At 47.7% G+C, this 9053-nt stretch overlaps 1 protein-coding gene across 5 annotated transcripts in view; it reads left to right on the top strand.

Annotated features, from left to right (window-relative positions):
* Positions 1 to 8468, top strand: part of CDC25A (cell division cycle 25A) — a 26258-nt gene extending 17790 nt beyond the window's left edge. For 4 of the 5 annotated variants that reach the window (XM_049642621.1, XM_049642618.1, XM_049642620.1 and 1 more), the window contains 6 exons: positions 1436 to 1534; positions 3080 to 3142; positions 3238 to 3336; positions 4052 to 4182; positions 5708 to 5819; positions 6026 to 8468. In XM_049642621.1, coding sequence (XP_049498578.1) covers positions 1436 to 1534; positions 3080 to 3142; positions 3238 to 3336; positions 4052 to 4182; positions 5708 to 5819; positions 6026 to 6166 — 645 coding nt within the window. In that variant the 3' untranslated portion in view covers positions 6167 to 8468. The remainder of the gene's footprint in view (positions 1 to 1435; positions 1535 to 3079; positions 3143 to 3237; positions 3337 to 4051; positions 4183 to 5707; positions 5820 to 6025) is intronic. The other variant, XM_049642619.1, reaches the window with a different exon arrangement.
* The last annotated feature ends 585 nt before the right edge of the window (positions 8469 to 9053 follow it).

Genomic DNA, 9053 nt, shown 5'->3' with positions numbered 1-9053 from the left:
TGTACTCTGTCTCTTTAAAAATAAACTCTTTTTTTGGGGGGGCACCTGGGTGGCTCAGTCGGTTAAGCGTCCAACTTCAGCTCAGGTCACGATCTCGCGGTCTGTGAGTTCGAGCCCCGCGTCGGGCTCTGGGCTGACGGCTCAGAGCCTGGAGCCTGCTTCCGATTCTGTGTTTCCCTCTCTCTCTGCCCCTCCCCCGTTCATGCTGTGTCTCTCTCTGTCTCAAAAATAAATAAACGTTAAAAAAAAATTTTTTTTTTTTTAAATAAAAATAAACTCTTTTTTTTTTTTTTTTAAAGTAGAATTCTAGGTTAAAGCACAGGAACATTTATGGAACTTTGCATTTTATACATGCTAGCAAATTGCCTTCCAGAAAGCTTCTGGTTTATATATCTGTCAATATTCAGGAATAAAAAGAATGTATTTATTTGTATATTTAGAGAGAGTGAGCAAGCAGGAGCAGGGGAGAGGGAGAGAGAGAATCCCAAATAAGCTTCATGCTGTCAGCATGGAGCCCAATGTAGGGCTTGAATTCCCAAACCGTGAAATCATGACCTGAGCCGAAGTCCATAGCTTAACCAACTGAGCCACTCCAGTGCCCACCTGCCTTTTCTCTTAATACTGTTCTTTTGATGAAAAGAATTTCTTGATTTTTAAATGTATTTCAATTAATCAGTCTTTTTTATTTATGTTTGGTGCCTCTTTTTTCCCTCTCCCCCTCACCTTTTTTAAGTAATATCTACACCCAACATGGGGCTTTAACTTACAACCCCAAGATCAAGAGTGGCATACTCTAAGGGCGCCTGGGTGGCTCAGTCGGTTAAACGTCTGACTTTGATCTCGTGATTCATGGGTTTGAGCCCCACATCGGGCTCTGTGCTGACAGCTCATAGCCTGGAGCCTGCTTCAGATTCTATGTCTCCCTTTCTCTCTGCCCCTTACCTGCTTGTGCTTTGTCTCTCTGTCTCTCAAAAATAAATGTTAAAGAAAAAAAATTTTTTTAAGAGTGGCACACTCTACCAACTGAGACATCCAGGCACCCCCAAACCCTGGTTTCTTTTAGTGGAAAATAGTATTTGGAGACCATAGTGTCCTGTAGGAATGTTCATTGCACGTCTAGAGCTTCTCAGTGGATAGAGCTAAGAAATTTATTTTAGATTTAGCCTTAATTTTAATTCCCCTTTTTAAAAAGGTGGGGAAGAAGAAAAACTTAATTTCAGAGTACTTCAGTTAGACACTGAAATAATAGGAGACCTAAGTCAGTGACCCATGCTCCCTTTTTTTAGTCCAGATTCAATCAAATAAGAAAAATATTTTATTTGCTAAATATAGACATGTACATGTCACCCTCCTCCCAGTGACATGTTCTAGGTGAATGTTTTCAGAAGTCCTATTCAGAACCCTGGCCTCATTTTCCACCTTTGATTTGTTACAGATTCTACATCAGTCTTTATCCCTGGCATCTTCCCCAAAAGGGACCATTGAGAACATTTTGGATAATGACCCAAGGGACCTTATAGGAGACTTCTCCAAGGTAATTCTAGGCAGATGCAAGGAGAGCTGCTCTGGTTATGTGATTTAGGCTTTGGGTTATTTCCTAGAATTCCCCCCCACCCCCTCAGTCTTTCTCCTCTCTTGGGTGGCTCTTACAGTGTCCCCCAGGAGATACAGTTTGAAATTTTTAAAGATAAAGAAACAAACACATGATCAGATGTATCTTGGTCTCTGTGGGACTATAGACCTTACTGGTACTGATCAGAGGAAGTAGGAAGCCACCTACCAGCCACCTGGACTCCAACCCAAAGGCCAGGCTCTTTGGGAACTGTGTTTCTGATTATAAAAATAGTAGTGCAGCAAAGTACAAAGAAGCAGGAATAAACCTATAGCCACACTACACATCTGTATATCAAAAGGTTGTCTTAAAAGGTCCAAGGTTGAGACTGAATTTCTCCATTGTCCAAAGAAGCACAGCCTTTGAGGGAGAAGGCCCCCGGGGAAGTAGGGAGGAAGATCTGCTGATGGCCTGATATGTATGAATTTGCTGTGTAAATGAGTTGGCTGCCTTTGAGCTGTGGTGAAACATGAGGGTGGAACAGAGAACATGTCAGCAGCTTGCTAAGCCACAGAAGATGTAAAGGCTACCCGATCAATTTCTTACTCATTAGTTTAGCTAACATTTGTTGAAGCACTTAATGTTATGTGTTAGGTAAAGATTCCAAAATGAGACCCAGTTCCTTCCCTCACACAACTTCCCATGTGGTCAGTAAGACCTGCTGTGCCACATACGACACGGGAAATTGAAGTGCACGTCCATGCAATGCAAGCAGCCTTGGAGAAATAAAGGGAGGTTGTCTCGTCTAGAAGACTAGGAAGGTATGAGTCTGGGCCATATTTCATATTTCAGCCAGGTGAGTGTTGAAGGAATAGGGACACATAGGGGGTCAAAAATAGGAGATAGTTCTAATCTGAAAGGAAGAGTAAGCAAAGACTGGGTGTGTCCTCATTGGTGGAACCTTCCACTTGAATTGAAGCTGTTGGTTATGTTTGTCATAATGACCTTGCATATGGCCGTGGGGATGGGTGAGCTCTTGGTTCAGCCACTTGCCCTAGTGAGTAATTGCTGATGTGCCCATCTTTCCCCTCAAGGCCAGGCAAGGTCTCCTATTTTTCCCATTTCCAGTGCCCAACACCATGTTCCTCACAGTTGGCTATGGAGATGAAGGTTCCTGACCAAAGCAGGGAGGAAGGAAATTACCTGAAATTTCTGTATTTACGTTTGGCTTACTAGCTAGTAGTAAGGCCAGCTTTACATATTGGCTCGGCTTTACATTTGACAATGAGGATAATACACCTTGTAGGTGTGTTTGAAAATGAAATGTCAGGATGTTAATGAAGTGCCTCGATGAGTAACTTGCCTATACTATTAGATTAAGGTTTGTTTATAAAGCTGCCTCTTATTAGGCAGGCAAGCAATATAAATGTTGCATTTATAGGCTTTCAGATTTGCTAAGTATCTCTCTCTCTCTCTCTCTCTCTCTCTCTCTCTCTCTCTCTCTTTCTCTCTCTCTCTCTTTTAAAGGGTTATCTCTTTCATACGGTTGCTGGGAAGCATCAGGATTTAAAATACATCTCTCCAGAAATTGTAAGTCCCCTTTTTGGATCCTGTCACCCATGAAGTATTTGAATCTAGCTGTTCCTGGCAGCCAAAGTTGATTCTCCTGGGCTTTCTCCCCACAGATGGCATCTGTTTTGAATGGCAAGTTTGCCAACCTCATTAAAGAATTTGTTATCATTGACTGCCGGTATCCGTATGAATATGAGGGAGGCCACATCAAGGTATGAGTTCCTGAGGCTTACTGGTGAGCCCTGCTATCATGGGAGGCGTAGAAGGAGCCCTGACAGGATCTGTGATTTTAAAAGTGGGGTGGTGACATGACACCTGGAAGCTTACTGGCTAATGTGCTGGTTCTGAGGACGTTTTCAAGCAGCCTTGACTCCTGGTGCACTGGAGAATATTCCCTGGCCTGGACTACTCTCCACTACCTTGTACAGTAAATGCTCTCTGTCCTGTGTCTTACACCTTCACCGTCCTGTGTCTTACACCTTCACCATCACAGGCATTTGTAGGTGGTATCACTGATTTCTAAGTCAGGCCTAAGCACCAAAGGGCTTTTGACCAGAAGCCACCCTCTGGTGACATGTCCCAGTCTATGCCGGGCTTAGCGATGCCTCTCAGTTTGTAGTTGAATTAAGCTGCCTGGTGGAGGGCGGGTGTTGGGACACTTTCCAGGGAGGAAGTTAACTGGTTATGCCAATTTAATCTTTTAACCAATAAACTAGTGTTGAAATCTAGTAATGGGGTACATTAAATACAACAGTAGTGTTTGTCACTGTCTTAATGGCTTTTGAAAGTCCCAAATTCATAAATCTTTCTCAAGCCCACCATAGTCATAACAGAATTCTAGGGTCCCGATTACAGATGACTGTCACAGAATCAATCCGGCAAGTATGATACACGCAGGTGCCAAGAGTCTCTATGCCTTCTTCACAGGGTGCGGTAAACTTGCACATGGAGGAGGAGGTAGAAGACTTCTTGCTCAAGAAGCCCATCGTTCCTACTGACGGCAAGCGTGTCATTGTCGTGTTCCACTGCGAGTTCTCTTCCGAGCGAGGCCCTCGCATGTGAGTGCTGCGTGGAACTGGGCTCTGGGGCACGTGCCCACAGTGCTTTTGTGGGATGAGGCAGTGGATGGCTCACACTGGCGGCCTTCACACCAAGGGCCCTCTCGCACGTCCCAAGTCATTTCCATGCCTCAGCCTACACACATGATGCGTAAATGTTCAGTTTTTTAAAAGTTCAAATTCATGTGTAGCAAATGTTTTCCCACATTCTTACCTATTGGGCAGTTTGTTGATTTGATGAACAGCTTTCTTGAGTGTGGCTTTGTAGGCTTGACCTGGCAGTTGCCAAGGGCTTTTGGCCTTATTCGGCCCAACCTTGTCTCTGAGGCTAGCGTGGTCCTACTGGAAGGACAGGCAGGGACAGCCAGAGAGCGGGTGGGGGCTGGGGCAGGGCGACTGCAGCCTTGACTAGGATGGGCCAAGGTAGACTTCTTGCCAGCCCACAGGCCCGGGTTCTTGTGCAGTCTTTTTATTTTGAACTGGTTCAAAAGTCAGGCCATTTTCCTGCACTTGCTTCACCTGATTTTCCCAGTGGCTAATGTTGTGCCACATTAGTACACATACAACCACACATAAACAACTACACCAGGAACTTGGCTTACATGACCATCTCCCCATCTACCTCCTAAGGACAAGGACTTGCCCTGCGTTTAGCACAAAACCGTGGTCACAAGAAGTGGGATTTGAGTGAGGACTGATGTTCCTTCACAAGTGGGATTATTCACTCTACAGATACTTACTATTGCCTCTCATGTGCTGGTTAGTGTTCTGGTTACTGGGGAGAATAGCAAAACGTAGGAGAACAAAAAACCCTGCCTTCAGGGAGCTCGCATTTCAGAGGGAGCGGGAGGCAAATATGTCTGTCAGCTACTCCATGTGTTAGAGGTACTTCAGAGACATGACGAGAAGTGGGCGCTCCAGGGCAGGTTGGAGGAACAGCCGGGGGGCCAAAGTAAGCAGGTGGAGTGGAGAGAGGGGAAAGCAGCAGGGACGGGGTACCAAGGGGTGGGTGGGAAGGAGCCACTGGCCATGTGAGGGTATTGGGGAAGAGTATAGGGTGCAAGCAGGTGTCCTGAGACAGAGCAAGCGCAGCCTATTTAAAAGCTATAGGAAAAAAGCCGCCAGCTGAGATGGGAGTTGAGGAAGGGACCCTGGGCAAGTTGTCTGGGGGTGTGGCAAGAGTGGAGAATGCAGTGGGAAGCTGGCTCAGGTGCTGTCACTGCACAGGAAGTGCAGGTGGTGGCGGGGAGGACACTGGAATGGGGGCCGGGCAGTAGGTCTGTTTCACTTGGAGAAAGGGCAGTTGGGGAGAGACCGTCTACCTTCCACCACCCGTGAACTCTTAACGATCACACGTGGCCAGTAGCTCACAGCTCAACACTGATTGTTCCCAAGAATGAACGTGAAGTTGGGAAGACGTGTGTAAGGAGTCCTACCGCACCACTGCTGTCACTGTGCTGTTGTCTCACGTCTGTTGTCTCTGTATCAGAAGAGCTAACCCTGCCGTGGCCTTCCTTCTCGATAGGTGCCGGTACGTGAGGGAGAGAGATCGGCTTGGTAACGAGTACCCCAAACTCCACTACCCTGAGCTGTATGTCCTGAAGGGCGGGTACAAGGAGTTCTTCCTGAAATGCCAGGTAAGCTGAGGTCCCTGGAGAGCACGGTCCACCCCTTACCCAGGTTGGACAGCTGGGTCTGTCTGGTCGTCATGGCTGTTTCTCGTCCGGGATCTGGGGATTTGCTGCGCACGATGACACGGGCCCTAGAAGCTGCTGCACAGATGCGGGGAGCTGGCTTAACAGCATGAGACAGGCACCCCCTGATCATCCTCTCTTGTCTGCAGTCTCACTGTGAGCCCCCCAGCTACCGGCCCATGCACCATGAGGACTTCAAAGAAGACCTGAAGAAGTTCCGCACCAAGAGCCGGACCTGGGCGGGGGAAAAGAGCAAACGGGAGATGTACAGCCGTCTGAAGAAGCTGTGAGGGTGGCGGGCCCAGACCGCGGCAGCCAGAGCCTCCCCTCCATGCCACCTCTTCCCTCTTTGCTGCAGAGAAACTTGAGCAAAGGGGCCAACAAGTGTGGAGAAAGGGCCTGGGGCTTGCACGCCTCACCTGGTCCCGCGCTCCCAGGGTTCCTGCTGGCGGCGCCTCTTCTGTCCCCGTAAGACGTTCACTGCCTCAGGACTGTTTGCCAAGGCTGTCACTCGCCATACAGCACAGTTCCAAGCACCAAGCCAAGAAGTTCTGACTCCTCCCCCCCCACCGTTGGACAAACGACCTGGGGCCTTACTGGGCACTGTCCTGTCTCGTGAGAGGAGGGGTAGGAGAAGGAGAAGGAACGTGAGTGGAAATGCTGCTGGCCAAATACCAAAGACAGCCTGGGAAGGGGGATGGTCTCTGTGGGATAACCCGTATCTTTAATTTATTCAACTTCGTCAATCACTTTAATTTTTTTTTTTTTTTAAACTCCTGGAGACTTTTATTTAACTACTTCTTTAAGTCACAATACTGCCATTCTAGGTAGGGTTTTATCATCCCAGGGACTACCTCTGCTTTAAAAAAAAAAAAAAAAGATGGGGGAGAAGAGGCAAACTTGTGTTGAGGGACAGAAGTAGGAGCTCTGTCACCCCAGGAGGCACTGTGGAACTGGGGCTGCTGCTATTTAAAGCCAAGGACTGAGGCGCTGGTGGGAGCAGGCACTGGACTCGGACTTGGCCATAGGACATAAGCTAAACCTCCCAGACCTACCTCGAAGGCCACTGAGATCTATGGGTGGGGGCGGGGGGGGGGCACCGTGTTCTTCCTCACCCCAGTTCCCTGTGACATTGGCTGGTATAGGAGTCACAGGAAAGCACTTCAGGCAGCTTCCATGGGGCCACCCCCAGGTCAGTGTTGGAACGTGGTAGTGTAGGTGTCCTAGACTAGGGGCGGCAGGGTGGGGGGGCTCTGGGATGGGGGACGGGAGCGTACATCGAGTGTCTTCTATTACTGATACTCTTGAATAGCTTTTAATTTTCTAAAAATAGTCATTTTATGAGTCAAGGAGTATCAAATCAGTGTTGGCTGGGCCACCCAAGGATGAAGAGATGGGCTGGAAGCCCTGGGCATTAGGAGAGGGATGTGGGTGCTGGCATGCAGATGACCGTATAGAATGTGTCTCTCAGGAGGCAGCGTGGTGGATTTTGAAGGTAAAACTTTGAGTTTATCATGTTTGAATTTGAGGTGCAGGGAGTGATGGCTCATCACTCGTTGCCCCCTCATCTAACCCCATGGAAATGGGGGTCTCAAAGGAACACCTCCTATCCAAGGAGCTGGAGCTGAGTTGGTTGATGCTGGACACGCCTATTTGGTTCCTGCGTATGCCCACCCACAGGCACCAGCCTCCTCACCATCTCTGCTCTGTTGGGGCATAGCCAGGTTTTTCTTACACACAAGTGCCGGTCTCCCCTCTTCACTTCCTGCTCTGGAAGTGGGGAGGGAAGCAGTCGTAATGGAGACGGCTGGTTGCTCTTCTGGGTTTGAGTTGTATTTGGCTATAAAACAATCTTGTTAGAAAAAGTAAGTGGGGAGGAGGGGAACGGGGGAGAGAGGAAGGCCTCTTCCCCCTCTCACCACACATTGAGACACATCTCAGTTGGTCTCTAATCTTGTTTATAGGGATTCTGTTGGTTGAATGCCTAGAAAAGGAGGTGGGATGGCCTTCAGATTGTACCAGCTTAGCTAGCATTGCTGACCAACTCTTGCAGGCTCTGAAAATAAAAACAATCCTGAACCCATGCTCTCTACGTAGTTCTTGATGAATTTAAAGAGAATTGCGATTCCCTTCAAGGTTCTGGGACCATACTTGACTAAAACCAGTGGGGGCGGGGGGGTGGGGGGGAGCAGCCATATTTCCTCAAGAGGCCAAAGGACTCCCATGTGCCATGATTTCAGAGATGGCCAGAATGATCTCTAGTTGCTACCCTGACTCCAAAAACTTGTCATTCAGATTGATTTGCAAGATGAAAGGCACAGCACATACAAAGCCTGCCTGAACCACTAACCTTTCTTTCCAAGATCTGTGAACTCAAACGGATGAAGCAACAGTGCAAAGGAAGGATGCTAAAGACAGGAGTTTCAGTTGTGCTCTGAAGGAGAGGATACTGCAGAAGGGCAAGTCATGGGCCCACACAACCACCAGAGAGACTTGGAGGTGTGATTGATGCTGGGGGCTACTGGCCAGAATGGATGACAGCAGGAGCAAAAGTCTATTAATAAAGCAGAGTACACTCTGCATGGAAAATAACTTCTGTTCCTTTTATGTATACTTCAGATCTTCCCTAAACATGTGGTAAATGCTAAAACCTAAAAGATTTACCCTTGGTCCCACCTCCAAGTTAAGCTTCATTTAGACCTTGAATCCCTTCTTTTGCATCTATAATAGACATTATTCCAGACATTTTTTAGAATTGTAAGACCATGCACGAAGAAAGGAAGTCTCCTATAATCCTGATCTCCAGTATTAGCCTATTTATGTCAGACGAGAGTGGCGCCTGGCTGGCTCAGTGGAGCATGCAACTCTTCCCTGCCCCCCCCCCCCATGTTTATTTTTGAGAGAGACAGAGCACAAGTAGGAGAGAAGCAGAAAGAGATGGAGACGCGGGATCCAGGCTCTGAGCTATCAGCAAAGAGCCCGAAGCAGGACTCAAACTCATGAGTTGTGAGTTTCATGGCTTAAGCCAAAGTCAGACGCCCAACTGACAGCCACCCAAGCGCCCTTGGAGCGCTCTTAATCTTGCTCCAGATTAAGATTGCAACTCTTAATTCTCGAGGTTAAAAATTCAAGCCCCAGCTTGGGTGTAGAAATTATTTGAAAATAAAATGGGACGCC

This window comes from Panthera uncia, chromosome A2, assembly GCF_023721935.1.
Source record: "Panthera uncia isolate 11264 chromosome A2, Puncia_PCG_1.0, whole genome shotgun sequence".
NCBI lineage: Eukaryota > Metazoa > Chordata > Mammalia > Carnivora > Felidae > Panthera > Panthera uncia.
The sequence above is the reverse complement of the archived record's forward strand: the minus strand, read 5'-3'. Positions and strand labels throughout refer to the sequence as shown.